General features: G+C 41.5%; 1 protein-coding gene across 4 annotated transcripts; it reads right to left on the reverse strand.

The window, feature by feature from the left end:
• Positions 1 to 920: 920 nt before the first annotated feature.
• Positions 921 to 24,192, reverse strand: LARP7 (La ribonucleoprotein domain family member 7). 4 transcript variants are annotated; one of them, XM_018067871.2, is made up of 13 exons: positions 24,173 to 24,192; positions 20,334 to 20,542; positions 18,843 to 18,943; positions 18,632 to 18,715; positions 16,357 to 16,521; positions 15,511 to 15,619; positions 14,509 to 14,883; positions 13,878 to 14,004; positions 11,383 to 11,531; positions 10,378 to 10,496; positions 7,953 to 8,112; positions 5,948 to 6,039; positions 921 to 1,457 (listed from the first exon to the last, which is right to left on the reverse strand). In XM_018067871.2, the coding sequence occupies exons 2-13, from the start codon at positions 20,539 to 20,541 to the stop codon at positions 1,377 to 1,379; spliced, it is 1,770 nt and encodes a 589-aa protein (XP_017923360.1). In that variant the 5' UTR covers position 20,542; positions 24,173 to 24,192; the 3' UTR covers positions 921 to 1,376. The 4 variants fall into 4 exon arrangements, with proteins under 4 accessions (XP_017923360.1, XP_017923358.1, XP_017923353.1 ...); XM_018067869.2 differs by having other exon boundaries at positions 10,378 to 10,499; positions 13,878 to 14,007; XM_018067864.2 differs by having other exon boundaries at positions 13,878 to 14,007; positions 14,503 to 14,883.
• Positions 24,193 to 24,360: the final 168 nt, after the last annotated feature.

A 24,360-nucleotide genomic window follows, 5' to 3' on the forward strand; every position in this document is an offset into this window, starting at 1 on the left:
TTTTACCCAGAGCAGGCTTTCGGGTTTATTTTTTCCCCTTCACATCACAGAAATGGAAAAGGAAAACAAACTGTCTTTTAGGCAGGATGCAGAGAAAAAAACCACAATAACGGATCATATCTTTTCATAGGTAGGTATGAAAATGATTTTTTATGTGTCATCAAATATCCTACCCACCTAGGATGGGAGGAGTTCAAGATTAAATGATCATAATAAATAAAAAATGCTGCGATTGGACCAAACACTTGAATACTGCAGGAGTGCACAGGGGAGTGCCTGGCACCCGGGTTAGTTCTTAGCCTTCCCCCACCTTTCCCCTGGGAGGAATCCTCCACACACCATTTCCAAGAACCATCAGCAAGCTCTTCCCCTCCAGCCCTTCCAGCCCTTTTGTTTGTCCCTTATCTTGCACTTTTCCCCTCTGTTTTCCCGCTATCTCCAGCCTGATCGCTGCTATTCCCTCTCCATTGAGTCGTGCTAATCCCCTCCATTCACTCCCTCCCTGCCAGCAGGGCTGAGTCACTCACAAGTGCAGCCTCGTGTAGAATTACAGTTTTACCTTCAGGGATTTCTAAAATATTGCCAGTCTCCCATGAAATACTTGAAAGCCATTAAAATCACCACCTTAAACTGTGAACTACCCGACTTTTAACACTTATCTGCAAGTGAGAACTACACTTCTGGAGCTAAGGCAACCACAGGTATCAAACAAAGATATTATTTCTTCCACCGAAGATTCTTCTAAAACAAATAAAAAAAAGAAGCTGAATTCAGTTTAGTGTGTATTCATACAAGTAAATTTTCTCCCAGACTTCTCCAGGACAGATTTCCCGACAGCCTTAGCCAACTGAAAATACAGGGAACATTTTTCTCCTGTACTCTGAAACAGTTTGATGGGCTAAAGAGAGGCCTAGAGAGGTTTATGCAGCATTAACCACTTTTATTATTTATGGTGGCATAAAGCAAATGGAAGAATTAGAGATACACAGCTGAAATTTTCTCAAGCGTTTTATTTTATAACCTAGTGTATAAAACTTCAACATACAAAAAAAAATTCCAAACAAAGAAACAAACAAAAAAAAATAACAGAACAACAACAACAAAAAAAAAACAACCCCAGAAGTGAACTAAAGCAAAAATCTTGTCATACACATTTTCCAGAAAGCTTTACCTAGAAAGGCTCAGAAGCAGTGAACATTCAGCCTGTTCAAAAATGGGGGTTCAGACCCATCTTCACACTTGCAGTCTGCAGAGTTCTGGCTCCGGGGGCCCGGGTTTAGTTGCTGGAAGCAGTGGTGGCTGTGGGGGGGCTGGTTTTTTTTTGGTAGGTTTGTTTGAAATACCTGCAGTTCACACTCCAAGATCATCAGTCCTGGTTAGTTGTCATCAGTGAAGCGAATGTGTTTGCTTGTCTGCTGAGTCTTCTCCAGTCTCATCCTCTCAGCCTTGGCAATCAACTGCAAACAGGGAAAATATCACAGAAAATTAGAGCAAAGTGGATATTCTTAGGATTTGATCTTCCAGTCATGGATATATTCTTCACTGGTTTACCAGACTTCCTAAGAAAAAGCTCATCTGAGCAGCTGAGCTAAGCTGGATATCTGTCAGATATATAAGATATAAATTCAGTGCTGCCTCAGAATCATGCAAAATAAAAGTGTCTCTTCAGTTGCTGAGCAGTTGCTCTCATTCCATCCCTTCTTCCTCCCAACATGGTCCAAGAGGACAAAATATTCATTTTAAAATCCTAAAATACAGTCTCACACAGTAAGCAAAAAAACCTCTGTCCTTTTACTGGATTTATTTTGTTACAGATGTAGGAAAAACAAGGTCAGGCCACAAAAGGAGTGCTTCTGGAATATTGTGGCATTTTAAACAGGAAAAAACCCCCACGTCTCCAGCACACTACACAGAAACCCACACACACCACTCAAGAACAACTATAAAAGCACAGAAAAACCACACACACAAATAAAAAAATCCACAGAACCCCCCCCATGAATACAAACACATAAACCCACTAAAAACCCACAAGCCACAAAACATGGAACACACTGAAACCACAAACTCACACACAAAACCCACAAAACCCCCAAATCTACACAGAAAAATGCACACACACAAACCACAGAAACCACAAATCAACACAAGAACCCCCACAAAAAGGCACATGGAAAAACCCCACAAACCAGCACAAAAACATAGCTGAAGGCACATACAAACCCCACACAATCCAACACCACAAATGCACTCAAAGGCACATACAGAACCCACAGTCCCCCCCAAAAAACCACCAAACTCTCTAGAAATAAAAAAAAAAGCCCCAAACACCACCAACACTGAACAACCCCAAAAAAACCCAACAAACCCACAAGAAAAAAATTAGCATAAGTCTCCCAACACCACAGAACACCCCAAAAACCTAATAGACAAATATAGTCAAAGGCACATACAAACCCCACACTCAAGAGGCACGTACAGACAACCCCAACCACCACAGAAACCACAAACCACCACAAGAAACCACACAGAAATGCAGGCACACACCACACAAAAAGACACAGAACTACATAAAAACAAACAAACAAAACAAGACAGCTATAATACAAAAAACAACCCCCAAAAGAAAAAAAAACAAGCACCAAAACAAAAAAAAACATGAACAGAAAAACCCCACAGTAACTTCTGTGCTGGGGACAATTCAAATATATCAGGTATTGCTCTGGGGAGGGGGCATTTGCTCACTGGGCAGCCCCACTTTGCTAGATTTGTAAAATCTCACATATAAATCAAATGATTTGTTCCTTCTGCATGCCTGTGGCCTGCAGACAGCACTCAAGTGCACAGGATGCTGCTGCTCTGATTGTGGCAGCCAGGATTTCAGAAGGAAAGGAATACAACTGATCTAAAGATCTAACCAAGGGTCACTTTTGCTCTCTGATACCTAACACAAAAAAAACTGCTAGAAGAGTTTAACATTAAGAAGTGTACAGTGGTTTACTCATTCCACATATGGGATGGAGAATTCCAAACCAGGGAAGTTCTAGGATGTGAGCTGCCCAGTTCATACCAGTGAGTGGTTTTATACCAGTGCCTCAGAGCTCACAAGAGGTCTCAAGAATTCCAGTGTTGAGCTCATCAGTCCAGGATCAGGGCCTGTATCTGAGCACACTAATCCTGTCTAACAGGTCTCCAGCCCTTCCACAGACACCAGTGTCACAGAGCCAGGGAACTGGGGATGTGCTCTGGAATGGGCCCACACACAGGGAATTGCCCAGCCTTGCAAGGACACAGCCCTGGACCCCCAGGCATCATCAGGAGAGAACAGTGTGGGCTGTACCCAGACATTCCCACTATCCTTCTTTTCCATACATCCTGTAAATTATGCCACCCTTCACAAATACCCAATTCTCACCTGCTCACCAAATGCCTTTCACTTCTGCCACCCCTCCCACCCTCTTAAACTTCCTCCTTCCCTCTGGGAAAGGGGGGCACAAGGTGCAAAGGACTTTCCTCCCCCCCCTGGGAGACAAGGATCCAAGGGGAAAGCTTGCAGGCACTCCACTCCTTGGCTTTGGGAACGGGAGACTCCAATCAGTCTGGAGTTTAAGGCTGCAGACTGATGGATTGCTTTAGGTCTGAATAAACTGGCACTGCCCTAAAAAGCAGTTCTGGCAGGAAGGTTTTCCATCAGTAAATCACCGAGGTGGTTTTATCAAGGCAGTAAAGCCACAGACAAAGGGAAGATGGATTTGGAAGGGGAAGCAGAGGGGTGGCAATGAAGGACCAGACGCAGGGGAAAGCCTGACACTGAACACCTTTTTCACTCCAAAGACAGCCAGGCCTTAGTCAAGTTCTGGGGAACCTTGGGAATATCTCTTTTGGACATTTAGTTCATTATAAGAACTATGCCAGAGAAAGTAAAATCCCTACTTAAATCTGGTCTAATCAGTTTTGGGGGTGAGCATTATTATAGACATCTGCTCAAGTTATCCTTAACCCTTATCCCAGGGGAAGAAGAGAGTATGCCTCTACTTCTTAGCAATTGCTCTTTTCCATGTTTTTTTAACTGCCTAAAGTTCAGCTCAAAAGCTGTGTGCAGTCACTGCATGGACTGCACCCCATCATTTCAACACCAACTGAAAGAAAGGATAAGATGATGTGTTAATTCCAGGCATAAGGCAGTTAAATGGCAAACACCCATCTTTGAGGTCTGGTAAGGTGTTTCAAAACATTTTTGGCAGAATAGACCTTGACAAGAAAGATACATTAATGGCATATTTTGCTGTAGGTATTTTATTATGAATAATTACTTTTTACTTCTTTTTGTTGCGAGCTCCAAAAGAAGTCACCTTGTAAGCACTAAGGAAGAATTTTCTAATATTAAACACTTCTTAATACTATCAGTCGATATTTTGGGAATATAGCCTGTCCAAAAGCAAGGAAAGGGTTAAGAGCCACTGACTGCAGCCAGGCATTCTTGTCTTGATGTTTTTGCTTAACAGCGTGTTAGCATTTAAATAGAATTCCCCGGGCTTTGAAGTTCACACCTCCCGGTGCGGGCAAGGTGATGGGCAGGGGGGAGGAGCAGGAGTTTGCATCCCTGTGCTGCCTTTGTTAGGCAGGACCGAGACAGTTTGTGTTTGCAGGCCAAGATGAGGTGCATTACTGCCCAATTGACACCGGTTTGGTCAACAAATCCCAGCCTTCAAAAGATGGAAGAGTAGAAACTTGAGAGCAAGTCTAAATTAAAGTCTAAGGAGCCACTTTGGTTTAAAAAAGTAAAAGCACATTAAAACCAAAAAAAAAAATAAAAAAAAAATGGCAGCATTCAGTAAAATGCTCCAAAGTTGTCGAGCTTTCCCATTCCCTTTCTAGTCATATTAAAGAAAAATGGTTCAAGTCAATGCCATCTTTAGGCTTTTAAGAAAATTAAATCAGACCTTTGGGCAAGTTCTTGATGCACACCTTTGTTTAAAAGAACTCTGCTCATCAGTCTATGGGATCTCTGGAAGAACATTCAGACAAACAGGGTAAGACATGTCCAACATGACTCTGACCTGTACAACCCCTATTCCTTTAGGTCAATTAAGTATTTATTTTCAATTACATATGTAATTTCTCCCCCCCCAGCGTCCAGGAAACAAGAGTCTCCAAAGTCACCAGCAAATAATTAAGGTCAGATGATTGTGAAGTTTTGCAAGCAGCAGCAGAAAAATTCAGGTTAAAGCCAACCCAGAAACCTTATCTGCAGTGTGTGTGAAGCAAACCTGGCAATAAAAAGGTCTGTGAAATACTCTTTGGCTCCTCTCTGTCAGGTGGAGGATCTGACTGGTTTAATCAAGGAACCCCTTCATGCCTGGAAGGATCTCCTGTGGCAGGAGTGGAAGCTGCAGCCAGCAGGTTCATTGCAACACTGCCTCAACCCTGCAGCCTGACAGGCACCCCAAGGTCAGGGCTGAAAAGGAACTTCCCAGTTGGGATCTGGAAGCTGTACAGCTATGGATGCCTGCCAGCATTCATCACAGCTCAGAACTGCACAAATAGAACTGGGGAAGCAGTGAGGAAAAGGAGATTCATTCTCAAGAAAACCATTTTCTGCATCAGAGTAGAGTATTATCAGTACAGCACTAAACTTGATTTCACTGGAGCACATCAAGACTACTGAACTTCTCCATGAGGGTCTGAAAAGAAATCCAGTTTCAAATTAGCTTCAGGTTTTTAGACACACACTTAACTTTCTCTCATTGTCCCCACTTGTCAACTGGACTGGGACAGACACACATTCTCTCCTTTGTAGCTGTAAAACTCTGCTGCAAAATGATTTAACTGAATTAAATACACAAAGTATCAAAAATTATGGATCTGTGCAAAAATAGAATCATGCAAAAATAGAATCAATTTTTAACCATGGCTATGCAGGAAAGAGATCTGAGTTGCACATTACCTTCTCAGTACCCCTCTTCTTTTCTCGAGGTTGGTTTAGTTTAGCTTGTCTGTCCACTAAAATCTTCTGCCAGTAACGTTGTTCATTGTCACCTTGCAGAAAAAATAACATTGAGGTACATGAATAGAAGTAGGACAAAAACAAATGTACTGTTTTCAGCCTTCACACATGAAAATACCTGTTAGGGAAACCCAGGAAATATTTCCCCAGTAATCTTAAAATTTCCTGGTCACAGAAGTCCTGTAGAATTCTTCTCTACATGTCATGAGCAAAAGGAGGTGAGTTTTAGCTGATGTTTCACCACAGCACACGGAGGCCCTTTGATTTACTCATGTACTCAACCTCTGACTCGTTTTAAAACAACTACCAAACAGAAAAAAAAAAAGTGTAATTACTCTAAGAACAACTGAGACTGTTTTGTTCCATCAAAACCATTGCCTGGGGACTCCATAAGCTGCCAGGAATATTTGAACAGGGGCAGCAGTACAAGGGCAAATAACTGTGCAGCTTTTCCCAGTTAAGTTGCAGTTTTCCACTGTTCCCTCTGGTTTGGGATGTAACCACCACAATGGGAACTCTGTGATACATTGCATGGTCTCATGGTTCACCTACAGGGAAGCTTCCCAAATATATTCCTGCAAAAGTGAACCATCTATGATCATGTTCACATGATATTCACCTGAATATCTTCAGTAGTCAAGTCTTAAAATATTACTGGGAAAGATTTAGTCCCTGCAGTAGGGAGCATTAAAGATTCCTTCCTTATTCTTATTCTCTCACCTTAGGCCAGGGAGGAAAACTAAAATCCTTACTGGGAGTCCCTTGTGCTTTCCTGGGAAGCTTTTCCATTCTTATTTCAATGAGCCAGTGAGAAAAAAAAAATAAATCTTAATACTATGAATAGAATGCTCCTACAATGTAGTACTTATTCCTAATCTCCTACTACACTTTTATGTAAAGACTACAAAACCAGAGACAATGAGAGACAAACTGAGAGCACTCAGCTGTAAAAGCCAAAATTTAGAGTTGTTTCTGGATCTCTGGAGCAAAGAACACACTGGGGACAAATCTAAGCCCAAATGACATGAACAGCATTCACTGAGTCTTAAACGTGAATTAACTTCGATATTATCACGAAGGTTGATGCTTCTATTAAAGCTTTGCCTTCTGCAATCCTGAATTGACTTTTTGGGGAGTTTATATCCCTGCACTCATGAAACTGGACTTCAAGTGAGGGTCTGTGTAGGAGCAGGGTAAAATCTCAAATACACAGATGAGGGAATCTGCTTTTTTTGCACATTTAGAATTTTTAGTGCATGTCTAGAATTTAAAAGTTTAATTGTGAGAGACTTGCTCTTCTTTCTACCTCTCAATTCCATAGAGAGATTTTTCTACACTTGGAAAACTAACCCAATCCAGTCCGAGACTCGAAGTAATTTCAGAAAGAAGTAATACACATTAGAGTGAAGTTCCAAAGTAGAGCCAGTGGAAATTTTTGTGTAAATACAATTAAGAAAAAGGTTTATTCTGGCCTAAGTTACCCAACTTCCTGAAAAATCAAGATAATTAGTAGGTAAGTGCTAAACCCACTCCAAGTGTATCCATGCTGTTGGACCCTTTTCTTGTTATTTCACACATGAGTTCAGTATTTAAGTCTCTTTAAAATTTTTTTGCATCATCAGAATGTTCTATTCATAAAGCTGACACGTGAATTAAGTGCATTTCCACTGAAAGTGAAGTAAATCAGTCAAAAAACCCTAACAGAATTAACAGCAAGCAAAGTTAATTTTTCTCTGAACAGTGACATAAAACCCCTTAGAGTTTTACTCATTTCACTAATTGTAAAATTACTCCCCCCAAAACCAAGCAGCCTTTTTCCCGAAAGCAAGATATTTAAACACATCCCTAAAGCCAGCAGGTGAAACGATCCTTTCAACAGTAATTATTCCACGGTCTTCTCCTGCACATTAAAAAAAAAAAAAAAAAAAAGCCAACAAAGTCTTACCAGTGAGAACTTCGAATTTGCAGTTGTTTTTGATCTGGATCTCTTTGTGGGATTTCAGGACAGTCTGGGCATCCTCGGGAGTCTTGAAGCGGACGTGACATTCCGTGTCTCCCTCCAGCATGTCAACATAAGCCACCTCAGCCAGCACTGCCAGAGCATCCTGGCAAAGCAGGAGGGAGAACACACACCATAAATCAGCCTTCAGAAGGAGAATACAATAAAAAGAGTGACTTTTGACCATTCCATTTGGAGGTCATTAACATTTTCAAAAAGTAGGAGGCAGTAGCTGAACTCTGTCGTTTAATCCATCAACCTCTTGTCAAATAGTTTGGAGTTAATATGTTTTTCCTAAGGAGGTTATACCTGAATTCTGATTTACCAGCCTACAACACCTACCCATCTCCTCCTGCCATCCAACAACTTAAAGCAGTAATTTCTGAAAAAGTTGGTATCATTTTACTAAAAGGAGCATCAGTAATTATCTGGGTTTTTTTTCAACACTGTATCTGACTTTTTTCTAAGAAGTTAAATTATTGGCATACTACCACAGTGTCGACCCCAACACTTTATTGCACGCATTAAATATATAAAACCAAGCCCATTCAAGGCAGATTATCTGAGAAATGAGTAGCAAAGCAACTCTGTCTTTATGAAGTGACCTCTGCCTGATAGTTTTCACTGACAGCTAAAGGAAGAGGAGTCACAAATGTTCTTGCAGATGAAGTACTTGACTTGTAATTCCTGCTGTTAGGGAAATTAAGCACCACCACACATTCCTACTCAATTTGGTTCCCAGCAGGCAGCTCCACTAAGATGCTTCCATTCAGGAACCACACACTGCTTTTAACCCTCCACTACCGAGGGCAGCCTTAAAACAAAAAACAAAGGTTAAGTGACAGCGCTGTTAAGATCATTTGAGAGCCACCAAAAGCTGCTTTCCAGCCTCATCCCAGTATCCCAAAGTCATGACTGCATGGAAAACTGCAAGGAACCAAAGAGTTCACTGGAGCTGGCAAAGGTGAGCAGCTCTGAGAAGCACCTTAAGAGCGTAACAGGGAAGAAGAATAAAATTAAAACATGGAAATAGTATTTGTGGCAGTTTTATGCAGCTGATGGTCCAGTAACACAGCAAAGCCAGGTTTGGTGGCAGTTCTTCCTTCAACAGTTATGTAACCAGTACGGCAAGGGAAAAAAAAAATTCCAAAAAAAAGAGTTAGTTTTGTGGTATTTGAATAGTAAGTTTTCCTCCTGCCCACAGCACCTTAGGGTGTGACACAAACTTTTAACAGTGAAGTCTATTCTGCAGTCCAGGGGGCCCTCAAAGGTTACAGGGACAACTGCCACATTCCCTCAGTGTCTCCAGCACTCAGACAACTGCCTGCAAATACACCAGATAAGGCCGATTAAGTTGAAACCCCACCATCACTGGGTTTTCAGGGTGAGAGTCTCTCCTCTTGCTTAGGTTTATGCACACAAACCTCACACACTTGCCAGTGACTCGAAATGGCCTCCTCAGTTATAAATATCGTTTGAGAAATCACCTCAGAACTCCCCTTTTGAACCATTTGAACCACTGACCTAAGTGCTTTGGATATCGAGTTGTTCAAATTCTTTCCAGTTGTTATTCATCCAGAAGTGCAATTTGTGTAAGAAAGTGTCCTGTGTCATACATGGAAACTTCAGTATCTGGAAAAACGCTGTTATTTCCTTTGGAAAACTTTTCATATTTCCATTTCAAGAGGATGCAGCTTAAAACTGGTATTTTCCTTAAAAGGAAATATTCTGCTTAGCACGTGTAACTTTTGTATGGTGACATCACACCAAATGGAAGGTATCTTAGACACTTTTCAAGAGGAAAAACAGCACTTGGCAGAGGAAAAAAAAAGTGACCGATTTGACAGGCTCTACTGAAATGGAATTTGTCACTGTAAAGGTCTTATTGGGAAAAGAAAAAGAATTGTGGGGTTTTTTTTTGAGAGAGAGCATTTTCCTGCCCCTTAATTCCTGCTACTGGAATTAAAAAAATATACACTTTTATATTAATTAAAGAAATGTTTTTAAGGGTTTCTTGTCAGGATAATTGGCACAGTGATTGATGCAGAGTTCTGTATTTGTGTCCAACTTTTGTTAAACTGGGAAGCACTAAAGAGCTCCTTATTTTTGTCCATATTTTCATTATAAACTTGACATTGCTCCCAGCACACCCAAAGCTTTTTTTCCACTTTGAAACATCCCCTTGAGCCTATTTTGCCCTCCTAAAATCTCTGGTTCACAGGTAGTAGACAAGAATCTGTATGCAGCTAGTGGCCAAAAAGATAAAAAAACCTTCAGCCAGCCCGGGTTAAATGCTCTTCCATATTCAAACATTTGGGGGGCACAGCGAGAGGAAGGGCCAAGAGCTTCCCTGAGGTTACAAAGGCATTACCTTGATGTGCTTCCTGCCCGGCAGGGGCTCGGTGCTAATGATCTTCACAATTACTCCGCTGACGAACTGAGGCCCCATTGTGTTGGCCTTGGCAGGAGGGGCACCGTCTTCACTGGTGGCTGCTCGAGTTAAAAACAGGGAGGGGAAAAAAAAAACAACACCAAAAGGAAGTTTTAAAGTCTGTTAAATTGAGAAACTCAAGTTCTGCAAGCGCAGAAATAACATAAGGTAAACAAGCATCGAATATTGTTAGTGCAGGTAAGCTGTGGTTTTTTAAACCAAGGTCAAGATTGTCCACGGGTTAAAGTCAATGTAAGTAAAAAAAAAGAAAGATCAAGAAAAGAACATTAAAAAGGTTTTTATAGTCCACAATGTCCTTATAAGAATATTTTATATTCTATTGATTATAGTTAATAGTTGAACCCTCAGTTTTAGAGCAATCAAAAATATGCAGACAGGCACTGGAACACAAGTGCTGAAGTTAGTGAAAAGAAGCAAAGAAAACTCACAACAACAGACATCTCTATATCCAACAACGGTAGAAATTTTAATATAAGGACATAATTACAAACCTCCTCTTAATCATAAAGCAGATAAAGCCCAATTGCAAGATGGCTTTTTTTTTTTTAAATGAAATTGTTTTGTGAATCACTGCAGGTACAGTTAAGCCAAAGCAAACCAGGCCCGAGCTGTAGTCTCAAAAAAGCTGATTCCTGATTTACCTCTGTAGCTTTTAAAATTACATTTACCTAAAAATATCCTTAAGCTTAAGAAGGGCTACTGGAATATGCTGAATTGGCTTGTTTGGTCTTTATTTGTAAAGCACCTCAGTCCCCAGTGTATCTAAATACAGGGGGGACGTTGCTTTTAGTGTTTGGCACTCAGAGAGAGCACCAGCATTTCAGAACATAAAACCACGTGGCAGCATTTCTGCAAGATCAGTGTCTTGGATCCCTTGTGTTGGTGTAGTAGAAACATGAAAAAGAAAACAAAACCCGGGGTTACTTTTGTGATTTTCCGCTTTCTGGGCGCAGGATTCCGTTTCCATCTCCCCCGCGGGCTCGGGTTTGATTTGAGACATGGTTTTCTTTAGGGAGGCCATACTGGCTTTCTGCAGGGCCAAATATTCTTGCTTCAGTCCCATCCACTCGGTCCTGTAAGAGGCCGCACAGGCACAGCAGTTGTAAACAAGAAAACTGTGTTTAGAAACTTCATGGTAATTGAAGAGTTTACAAACAGCTTAAGGCCGACTCGGTGAACAGTTGAAACCACTAGAGATCTTCCTGCACTTCGGTCAAATTAAACCTTGTCCATATCCAATTTTTTTATTATTTTGCTCTCGATTTGATAAGCCAAGAGAGTTCCAACAGGACCAACCTATCAATCCAACGGAGAGACTCCCAAATTTGTTTTAAGTATTCAGACAGCATGTAGAACAGCTTGGTAAACTTGTGTTTTTCACTGGAACTACACAGAGTACAGGCACCGAACTCAGAGTTAATTCAGAGACAGTAAAGTCTGAATTCCCTGAATTAGTTCACTGAACTCGCTCCTGGGTCACTATATTAAGAATCACTCATTTATTTTCTGGAAAAATCATTGATGGAAAATCAACAGCTGGTTAAACCCACCAGAACCCCGCCGAGATAAGGACATTCCTTACTATTCAAATGCATTTTGGTGAAAAACTACTCCCCCCCATGGCACCAATTTATATATTTACATACATTTAACATGGAGATGTTTCTGCAAACAGGGCGAGAGCTTTGCTCCGAGGCAACACAATGCCCGCGGTGCCACTGTGAGAACGACTCATTGTTACCCTAATCTGTGCTATCAAACGAGCTGATAGAGGATTTTTAAAGAGGAGGATATCTTGGGGTAATGGTTTTAGCTGTTAACGGTGACAACTGTATACTTCAAAAAAAAAAAACCCAAAAAAAAGGATCCAGACTCACCCAGGATCATACATTCTCAGCAGAGCCAAAGGCATTAAAATAACAAAAGGCCCACGTAATGATTCTTGGAGATAAAGAGGCAACACCATGCCCTGGTAGGGTTGGTATAAATACAAGCTGCCGAGCTTGAGCTCGAGGAAGAAGATCCCAAGGGGACTCCAATAGGTAAGTATTTGCAATGCTTGTGCTCTGTTTGCAAACTTATTTTACTGCTTTCTTTTGCTACAGTAAAATAAAATTTAACTCAAATTTTTATTTGTATTAGTTTGCTCGGAATCCTGATCAAAGAGGACAAGCACCGTCAATAACTGTCTTTGTGTGTGTGTGTGTGTGTGTGGACCCCTTTTACTTTAACATGGAGGTGCTTTCTGTGATATAGAAAAAGTAAGTGCTTCCATGTTTTAGTAGAGGTGAATCCTGATCGCAATCCTGCAACTTCTCCTGGGATTTTCCCTTTGGTTTTTTTTTTTTTTTTTGGGCTACACTTCGGATTAAAGATTCTTAAATTCGGGAAAAAGAAGATGGAAAACTTCGCGGGAGCAGATCTTCCTCAAGACCAAAAATTAAAAAGTGGCAAAAGTTCATTTTGAATTTTAAAGGACTTCCTTTGCTTTAACATGGAGGTACCTGCTGCCTAAAAGAGTAAGTGCTTCCATGTTTCAGTGGCGGTGGATCCTAATATTCCAAGGATTCTCAAATAAAACGCATGTATGTATTTTATTGCATGGTCAAAACTTAGTATCTATCTTGGGGTGGGTTTTTTTAGTTATCATTTAGTTTCTCCACATCAAAGGACCCCCACAACTTTAATGTGGATGTACTTGCTTTGTTCTTAAATAATAGTAAGTGCTTCCATGTTATAGTGGTGGTGAATCCTTATTTTTCCTCAACACTTCCCTCTAAAAAAACGAATAACAATACCAACCAAATGTGTTTATACATAAAGCACAATTTTCATCACGGTACAGCCCAAGATGGCAAGGACCCCCTCGACTTTAACATTGGAGGTACTTGCTGGATGATTAAAAAGTAAGTGCTTCCATGTTTTAGTTGTGGTGACTAAAAGAGTCTCATCAGATTTGAAATAATTTGTGTTTTACAGAGAGCCATGGGAATTTCAATCTGCAGGCTAAAACTGTTGCTAATGTGTAACTCTGTTGTTAACAACTGGAATTGCACTGTAGCAATGGTGTTGGACTGTCAGACATGCATAGATTTAAAGAAGCCTAATTAAATTTATTCCAAGGGTTGGCAACATTACTATCTGTAATTGTATTTAATTTATCGATGTCAATAAAGTATGCAAATGAAAAATTTGAGAAATTCTACTGCAGGAGATATTAGCAGGAAAATAAACCTTAATATTGAAAATACTTAAAAATCAAAATCATTGATCATTAAATACCCGAGGTAATTATACAGTACTACTTAGAAGTAAAATAATACATGAAATAATTTGCAATACTCAAATAACAGCCATATCCAGAACTGAACGTAGGGCAACTCTTAGAACAACACTAAAACCCAGGTAATGTCACCTACTTGGACAGTACTCTGAGGGGGATGACTTCTTCCTCCATTTTGTGCCTTTCCTTGTGTTTCTTCTTGTGTTTCCTTTTAGCTTTGGAAAGGGATGTGTCTTTTTTATCTTTGTCTTCTTCTGCAGAAACTTATACATGAAAAAGTGTAAAAGAAAAAAATGTTTATTTATAAAACACTGCAACATGTTCTAATAAAATCACTGAATAAAATGCTTTTTTCTATTGACTTCCAGTGCACTTCATCAATTACCTTGAGTTTTATAGTCTTGTCACACCACTACACATGATTTCAATGCAGCTTTCTTTATCTCAGGGAACCAACTGGGATCATCAGCATTTTCCTTTTGTATTTTAATGTATTTATCTAGAATCCTATGCTGTCTCCATTTGCCAAGGCTGTTTAACACATCCTTTAACTTAATTGATAGGAACTTCTTTGAACTATTTTTTACTTCTGATTAGATTTACCTGCTTTGGTGTTGCAAGTTCTTCCCTATTCTCCATGCAGCTCCTCTCCTTGGAATGACTCCTCCCCAGGTTAAAATTTAACTGCAGGGAATACCACACACTCCTAAAATGACCTAGTAATATCCACTTATCTATGAATAATAATATGAGCCTACAACCTTTACCATTGGAATCCTTTGGAGCTTCTGTTATTTCTTCTTTTACTGGTTCAGCTTCATCCTTTTCAGCAGTTTTCTTGACTTTTGGAGCTGTTGTCTCCCCATCTCCTGAGTTGGTTCTTTTTCTCTTCCCAGGCCTGCTTTCACAAGTTACCTCTGAATTGTCTGCTTTGTCCCATTTCCTTTTCTCCCTCCTGGAGGGCTGCCTTGGAGTCTCAGTTGCCTCCATTTCAGAACACTCAGATGGAGTCCTGTGTCTTTTTGGTTTGGGTGTTGGTTCCGTTGTAGTGCTGGTGTTTGATTCCTTGGGCTCTGCAGCTGCCTGTGCATTGTTCTCTTTCTTCATTTTCGATTTCTTTTTTTTCTTCTTTTTCTTCTCCTCTGTGTTAAAAACACCATATTTATGTCTGCCCATGATGACACACTACATTGGATTAACTTAAATAAGTTAAACAGTCGTGATACCACGTCATGATAAATTGGGTTCTTAAGTGGCATCTCTGGGAGAGAAGCACATTATTCCCCAGTTTTCCCTGGGAATTTTAAGAAGAGTGAAAAAACCCCAGGAAAAATGGATTTTATTCCCCCCCCATTACTGGTGTAACAAAAATAGTGGTAATTGTGAGGTATATTAATTAACATGATTTATCATAAAGCTTATGAAAAAGATGGGCAGTGTCTGAAGTCTGGGAAATTGTGTATTACACCACCGGAAAGCAGGAAAAATGTTTCAATTATTAAGTTGCAACATCATCCCCTCCTGTTGCTTTATAAATTCCAGTAGATTGTATTTATTGGAACCATGCCCAGATGCCAATTCAGGATTATTTTCTCAGCAATATCCCCTTTTTTTTCCCCCCCCAATAATCATGAATCATGCAAAGAGGTAATGCAGAGATGCTGTAAAAAGTTCATTCCTCTACAGAGTGCTCCTGCTGAAAGCAACAGTTCCACCTTCTCTTCAGCAGCTGAGGCACAAAATTCACCCAAATAACTTTGAACACTTACCTACTACAGTGTTGTCACTTGTGTTCAGTGTAGGAACAGGCTTATTCTTCACTGTTTTGGGGAAAATCCCAGGTTTCCGTGGTGCTTCTTCGGGTGGATTATTCAAAAACTGAAGAGAAGGAAAATGAGAACAAACCATGGCTAAAAATCATGCTTTTTAAAGACTCTCCATCCAAGTTACAGCCAGCAGTCCTAACCATATTCCAGTACAGAAATACTTTCAAATCACAGTGAAATACATAAAGTTAGGCATGATAAAATTTAATAGCCACTGTACTGTTCCACACTGAGCTGTATTTCAGTAAGAGATGCAAAGTGTGGCCAACCAAATTACTGCAAAAAAAACCCTATTATGCTTCTGTTAAGTCCCAGGTTTATTAATGAGTTAATTTTTAAAGAATTGTGGAACGGAGTGGAAGTCTGGGAGCAGGAGTGGAAGTCTGGGAGCAGGAGTGGAAGTCTGGGAGCAGGAGTGGAAGTCTGGGAGCAGGAGTGGAAGTCTGGGAGCAGGAGTGGAAGTCTGGGAGCAGGAGTGGAAGTCTGGGAGCAGGAGTGGAAGTCTGGGAGCAGGAGTGGAAGTCTGGGAGCAGGAGTGGAAGTCTGGGAGCAGGAGTGGAAGTCTGGGAGCAGGAGTGGAAGTCTGGGAGCAGGAGTGGAAGTCTGGGAGCAGGAGTGGAAGTCTGGGAGCAGGAGACAGGAACATAACTCCTGCTAAGTCAAGTTTACAAATCATGGCATTTTAGGAATTTCTCAAAGATTCAAGGAGGTGAACTAATAAAGACCAAACTATTCATGTCACAGTGACAGTAAGAACAACGTTGACAGGGCAGAGGCACCAGCACTCACCTCAATAGCTTTCTCTGCTTGCTCTTTAGTTTCAAATTCCACAAAAGCAAAGCCCTTGGGGTCCCCAGTAGTTTTGTACCGGGGAATACTGACATAAACCACGTTACCACACTTGCCAAACACCCTCTCGATCCAACTGTGATTGACATTTTTGGGAAGCAGCTCCTAAAAAAAAAAAAAAGATAAAAGTGATCTGAGAACAAATTCATATCCCTATAACAAATGCATTCCATACTTGATTTAGATGTTCACCTTCTTCCTGTGAGAGGCACCAAGACCTCACCTGCAGTGTATCTTTGCAACATGAAAATCTTACATCCTGGTGAATTTAAGACCTTGGAGCAAACACAAGTCTGCACTGCCTCAAACTACCCACTGCAAAGCACAAGGAATGTTTCACTTTTATTTTTTGTTAATTGGTGGCAATGCAGGTATCCCAGAAAGAGTTCTTCTAGGTCAGTACAGAGTCACTACTGCTGAATTCCTGCTGCAAGCTGACATTTTCCAATATAGCAGTTAGCACTTGGGACAGAAGCTTTCAGGCAGCTTCTTGGATGGCAAAACTGTCTGATTTTTATTTCTATAAAACCCTTAATACAGCAACACATTTCAGCAGCTTGCAGACATCATGTCAGAGTTCCACATTTCCACTCTCCTGTCATACCAATTTCTAACAAGACCCAACTGAACACTTTAAAAATCCCACTGTCAAATTCTTGCCTAAACAACAGTGTGTCAGCACTGCATTTTTTTTCCCATGGCAAGTTACTGCACTAAAAGGTTTTCCTTGTAGAGAAACATCTGCCACATTCAGGTAGAAAACTGTATTTCCATTAACTTGGTCCGTCAGGGAAACATTTCATTATTGTTTGGTCTGAAGCTGAAAAGCCAGCTACTCGAAGCTTTAAAAATATTATGGGATGAGTTCAAAGTAATAGTAAATGTTTATGTTAAAGCATATAAAAAAAAAAAAAGGCAGGTTATTTCAGAGAAATTTAACTCAGCACCACTTCTGTTGTCCCCACTGCCATATCCCAGTTATTTACCAAACATTTGGCCACAAACTTGAGCTGTGTATAGACAGTGCAGCTCATGCCATTTACAGTATCTTATCCAAAAAATGATACAAGGCAAAGTGTTCGAGAAGTTCAAAGCAGTCCCTGTAATCACTTTAGGAAAATATTATGTCTGGCACATCGTATTTACACAAACAAAACCCAACCACCTTTCCTGGGCTTTTGTTAAAGGAGGAACGATCAGAGCAATTGGGTTTCTCCTTATCTGGCTGGGTTGGTGTCTTGGCCATGATTATTGTGTGTCTATCCCAGAAACCTTGGTGCCTGCTAGGAATTACTAATGCAGCTGTTACCACCTACAGGTCATAAAAAGCTTTCTTGAGAGACAAATGGAAATTCCACACTGGCTTCAATATCAATATTTAAAAAAAAAATATATATTCAACATCAAAAAAAATTGCTTTACTATTTAAAAAACGGCCCAAAATTTTCATGTGCAACAGCTCAACCATCAGATCTCTTCCCAAGCTACCAGTGAAGCTGCTCAACAATCTGATAAAGCTGACACATCTGAAATTACACAGTGATACAGACTTCTCCCATCAGCACAAGCTATTTTCAGTTAAATTAAGGAATCACTCCAGGAAAGTAGCCATAGGACAGCATGCTAATAGGAGAATTTAAACAAAAAATTAATTAGGAGAACTGTAAGGGAAAAAAAACAGTTTAGGTATGTTATGGCTTTAAAAGAATGATGTTTGTGTGTTACAAAACCAGAGGCACTCGCAGTAACAGGGCTTATAAACAGATTGTACTTCTTAAAGTACCCCTGATGAACTTGCAAACTCAGCCAGAGCCTGTCTGATGAAACTAATAAAGTTGTTACTACAAAGCTTTAACTATATTAATGTAATCAGTAAATCTTCCTTGGTGCCACCGGTGTTCCTCTAATGGCATTTACAAGAAAAGCCCTGTGAACAGAGCAATGGCTCAATCAAATTGTCCCTTTTCTTACCAGCGTGTGAAGCAGCTCTTGGCTCAGCACTTAAAATGATTTAAGAAATCCATGTCCCAAACCGACCCCACAGTCACTTGCAGTTCTGTATTTACTGAATTCAAATTTGATTTAAACAGGGCTGCACAAGCAGCAGCCCCTGCCCAGTTTACAATACTATATACATTTTTGCACTCTTAATTTAATTTATTTTAATTAAAGAGTTGGTAAGAGGGACCTGAGGGACACACAAGCCCAGCCTTACCACATAGACAGTCCGACTGTCCACATCCTTTGGCCTCTCACCCAGTGGTTGGCGTCTTCTGATTCTGGTTCCTTCCAAGTCCAGCTAAAAGTAAGGAGAAATAAGCATTTTTCCGTGAGATTATTGCCCACTTCAGCACCTTCACCGCTGTTTTTCCAGCACCAGCAAACACAGAAAGGTCAAAACGTTTAAAATGTGAAAAGCCAAATACCTCCACAACAGAGGAGCTTTTAACTGCCCGAGCGATCAGCTTCCCATCAGTGGTTAATTTTTTCATCTTGTTGAAAGAAACAAGAAGTGATATGTCAACATCTAAGGGAAAAAAAAAAGAGAAACAAGGTGTAAATTATGAAATCAGGGTAATGTCTTCTACTCAGACGATTTTCACCATCAAAATTCAAGTTTCAAGTACACCCAGATTTCATTTTCTTCGGTGCTAACCTTTATCAAAGGAATTTGGTTCTTCCACCTCCCCACTGGTAACTGTTGTCTTTGAAGAGAAAGGAAGAAATCCTCCCTTTCTGATGCAGTTTTACAAGACAAGGAACAATTTGCATTGAAAACCTGCCTCTCCTTCAAGTCCTCAACTGAGTGTTTAACCCCACACAAAGAGCCCCTGCCTGCTCTTCACTTGCAAGGAGCCAGGCTGCAAAAACCTCGAGAGAAAATTAAGTGGTATTAGTCTTAATAAAAATTTAGACATCCCATCTCTAGTGTATCTAAACGATGTAGGATAAAATGTATTTATTATGTTATTAATTATTTAAGGGCATCCTTTAAAAAGGGTTCGACAAGAAATAAAACTGTTCCTGAAGTTTGAGTTGTTTTGTTGGGTTTTTTTTTAAAAAAAACCAAACTGGTTTAAAGGTCAATATAATTGAAGACTATAGCAAGCACTTAGAAAGGTACATTCCCTACATAACACAACTGGATTAATGATTTACATTTAAATTAAACAGGGACTCCTTAGCAAAAATAAGTAAACACGTTTAAAAAACCCTATTTTATTTTGTTTTGATGGAAAAGTGTCACCACTTTTTCCAGACATACTGCACTGTGAGTCCATTTGATATAACACATGATTTAACAATTATACTCAGAGGCAATTTACCACACGTTGTACTGATTTTTAAAGCAAAGACATATCAGTCACTGCAGCTGATGTGCAAATTCATTTCTTTAGAAATTGGAAAAGAACTTGAGGTCCAAGCTGAATTTCCTACTCTGAAGTCACAAATCAACCACGTGGAAAAACTGTCTGAAGGAGACACTCCCAGGAGCCCTACAGGCAGATACACAATGAATTATGTATCAAACTTCTACAGAAAACACGCACCCAAGTGACATTTTAATTTCTGCACATATCTACCCCACCAGACAAGTTACCTGCAAGAGCAAAATGAGCTTTGTTTGTTCATTCTTAAAAATCATGCAAAGTGAAAAATCAGGTCTCCCACACAGTCATTTCCACCTGGCAGATGCCTCTAACTTATGGTTGATTCTGAAGGAAAGGGAAAGAGACACTAAACAATTTTAAAAATGCAGTATCCAGCTCTGATTCCTGAGCTGTTGATGCCGATTTTCAGCATGGAACAACTGCCTTCCCTCAGGAGCATATGTGCACCTCAAAATAACTTATAAAGTAGGGAAGAAAAAAAGTGAAACATAAATGTTTACTGAAATACACTGAATATAAACTTACACCCATCTCTGGACTTCTCTATTTGTTCCCGGAGAAATCTGTCTTTGTGGAGATTTACATCCCCAAACCAGAAATCCACTTGCTTGGCTATATCTGCCAGCACCTGTTTGACCCTTGACCTCTTCTTCTTCTCCCTCTCCTTTTTCTGTTCAGTGCTTTCTTCTTCCATGGCTTTGTCTCTCGCTGTTTCAGTCTCCATTCCTGTCATCCTGTCAAATGAAAGGTAAAGATATATTAAAAAAAAAAAACAAAAACACCCAACAAAGAAGTCAAAAAAGTCTTATTTCAAGAAGTTCACATTCTGGGTTTATCTTCTGCAGAAAAACAAGACACTTGCCAAAGAGAACCTACAAAAATTAAATCTAGAAAGGAGGGATGGCTGGTATTTATGGTAGGTCTGGTAATAGTCAGGTTTGTTTTAAAAAACTAGTTTTATTATGTCAAAAGTGCAAAACCACTCTCTCAGTTGCCAAGGGCAGTAATTCAGTAGTGTTTGATTATAATGGCAAACCAAAGCATGTCAGAAGCTCAGAATCAGGGTCCTAGAAATTCAAGACTAACTAGAAGGAAGTGACTTAATGTACAGGTTTACTTTTGAAAATACAAAACCTCTTTAATGCATTCATTAAATTTTTTTGTTCACATTTCAATTCCTGTAGCTGAAAACTGCCAGTCACAACTTCAGTACCTTATTTCACAAGTGCAAAAAACAAAAAACAAACCACACACACAAAAAAAAACCCAAACCCAAAAAACCCATGCTGCCAGGAGCAGACAGCTTTTGGAAAATTAAATTAACACAAAAATTCGAGTAATTAATGTCACAATCACCATATGAAAGACTTGTCAGCTCCGTGCCGAGGCAGCAGGGCCATCAGGGAGGACAAGCCCACCCCGACCACAGGCTGGTGAGATGGAAATGGTCTCCCAATTATTGTGCAAATCAGGCTTCCTCAGCCGGAGATCAGCTTCTCTCCCCGCTGGGAGCTCCAGGTAGTGAAAGGTCAGCAATTACCTCGCAAAGATAAGCCAGGTAAAAACTCCCAGCTAAGCAAGTTCAAGCTCCACTGGGGCCCTTCAGCAAGTTTTTTATATTAATAACCAGCAGGCTGCTTAGCTGAGGGCTGCAGGGAGGTGCCCCACGATGGTAAAGCATCACTGGGGGAGATTTGTAGGGGCTGAACAGCATTAAGTGACCACATCAACACGAGTGTGGCTCACCTACAGCAGAGGTTGGTTTGGAGAAGCATTTTGAGCCATTCCCTCCCAGGAGAGAGGTTCTCATTCAAGCTTAAAAGAAGAACAGCTGCAGGCCACGTTCTGGGCTTCCCCTCACTTGGTGCTTTAGAAGTGAAGCTTGGAGAAAATCACTTTGGGACTTAAAACATTAAATCATACTCAAAGCACAGAGTCGAGAGTAAATGCCAGCTCTAATATGTACATAAACTGAAGTAATTAACGTGGCAATCACCACATGCCAAGGTCCGTGGTAGTCTGGATTTTTCACTTGGCAACTCTCACACTGCCAGCACTATTCTGATAAGCCATTAAAATCAGAAGGAAGCAAAAGCAGCGTCAAAACTTCACTCTGATAGAGAAAAGAACCTCCTCGAGTGAAATAAAACCTCAGTGCCTCTACGTCCCAGAGTGAAAGAAGGAAAAGGAGGGGCGATTAAGCAGGGGGGAGGAACTTCAGGAAAGCAAAGATAACGTAAACAAAAATAATTCAACCTCACATATATTTACAGAAACTTATCTATGGTCTTTAAAAAGCAAGCATTAAACATGTCAGTGCTAACCTGTATTCAAACCCAACTTCTACCATTATCAACATCTAGAAAACATAGTAAACTTCAACTGTACTCCAAGGTCTGTAAGAAGCAGAGTGCAGATATAAAATACACTTTATTCTTTTAAGCACTAATGCGAATGCTTATTTGCTTTGGGCATTTTAAGTGGCAAAATGGGGCAAGTGAAGTTGGGGGATGAAAAACAGTAATTCAAAAGACTTTATAAACTTTGAAAGTGTTTCTATACAGTCAGTGGCAACACTTGTCCTTCTGGGCACTTACTGCAGAATAAATGCAAGTATTCAGCAAACCTGAAACTACTTAAAAAGAGACACATCCTGGCACGTTTTCACAGCAATGTAGACACAGGTAGAGCTGCAGCAATGAAGTTTCTACCCTGCCTTTTAACTTCTCCCTATGCAAAAGGACAGGAGATAAATACATGGGGACCAGCACAAATGTCTTCACCTAAAAACACTGGAGCTCCTGCTCGTCCTCCATTTTAAGCAACAAAACCAACACATCATTTTAGAACTACGTATAAGGTGTTTAACAGGTTTAATGAAACCTCTGTGCTCACTAACAGAAAAGGCTTTGCTTCCACCTCACAGGGATGAGTGTTAAGGCTGTTTCCAAACCCCTCTGTGTCAGTCCTGCCTTCCACCATCATAAGAGGTGGAAAGGGGATTTATCTGTGTTCAGGAAGTGACTGGACATGGTGCTCAGTGCTCTGGTCTAGTTGATAAGGTGGTGACTGGTGAAAGGTTGGACTTGATGATCTCAGAGGTCTTTCCCAACCTAAATGATTCCGTGATTATAATTAAAACACATGCCCTCAGCACCAAGTTAGGAATAGGCGGATTCACCTATATGACACCAAAAGGGCAGCCCAGCTCCCTCACCTTAGTTACTACACAGTTCTCACCCTCTGGTAACTCAGGTGAATTCTATGACCTAAAAATTAAATTCTGGTCCTTCCCCACTGGGGAAAACCAACCGATTAAAGAGGTGAGCAAGCAGCAGAGATGGAGAAAGGAAGCAGCAGGAATAAGTAGTTGGAAGCGGGATGGAGATGGATACAAAAGCCAGGCATTCTGCTGCCGTTTTTACGGCTGCATTCTACCAGAACCAATGAATATCTATAGGAGAACCTCACCTTCTTTACCCTTCAAACAAAGGGGAAACAGGTTTTTCTAGCCCTAATTTATATTGGCCAGCCCAGCAACTGGCTAAATCGTGCTTGTCCTCAGGATCGACCACCACACATTTAGCACTGCAGTAAGTGATAGCTCCAGTCAGTGATAATTCCAATGTACTGTGTAGCCTGTTGCTTTTCCAAGGGCACCAAGTAAAGGGATCGGCAGGTGCTGCTCATATAATTACTCACAGACCTCGTATGGATAAAATATTAAAGAAAGCAAGCGCAGACTAGCCCAAAGCGTTATTGCTCGTGTCCCCCCACCTCTCAACAGAGGATCCTCTCCTCCAACATGAGCCTTGACTCCAAGAGTCACCTGCGCGTCGCCTCAGGGCCAAGCCACCTCAGCACTCCGGGGCGACGCCGGGGGACAGGGGCAGGGAGGAGCCCTACGGAAGGCGCCACCGGCGCCGGGAGAAGCGGGACACCAGGAGAACAGGATGCCCAGGGGCGGGCGGCGCCGCAGGTTGAGGGGCGGTTGGGGGTCAGGCGGGCGGCAAGGGGCGGGGAGGCGGACGCTGCGGCTGAGAGGCAAGGGGCGCCCGCCGCATCGGCTGGGGACCGACCTGAGGGGACCGACGGCCCGCCCCCCGCCCCGCCGCCGAGGGTCAGGTGACCTGAGCGCAGAGGGGGGTGGGCACGCGCCTTTATGCTGTGCGGCGGAAACACGCGAGGTGGGGCGACAGCGCCCACTGCCCGCCGCCACCACGCGGACAGACCGCAGCCCCGCACCCCAAATTCACTGACCTGCCGTCGCCCACCACCACAGACGGCCCGCACCCCCTTCCGTCACCAACATTTTGCGCGTCGCCACACCCAACAGACTGCACCCCGTTCCCAGTCACTAAAGCCTGCCGTCGTCGTCGCCGCCGCGCCGGCCGCCACCACCCCGCGAGGACACTTGGCTCGGGCCCGCCCCGTCCGCGGCTCTCCACCGCCGTTATCTCCGTCGTCCCGGCGCGTCGCGCTACTGGGTTCACCGCCCCCCCTCCCCCTTTCAAGGGATGAAAAAGGCCCCGCGCGCGCCCGCGCGTGCACG

This window comes from Manacus vitellinus, unplaced genomic scaffold (assembly GCF_001715985.3).
Source record: "Manacus vitellinus isolate BGI_N305 unplaced genomic scaffold, ASM171598v3 scaffold_125_pilon, whole genome shotgun sequence".
In the NCBI taxonomy this organism is placed as follows: domain Eukaryota; kingdom Metazoa; phylum Chordata; class Aves; order Passeriformes; family Pipridae; genus Manacus; species Manacus vitellinus.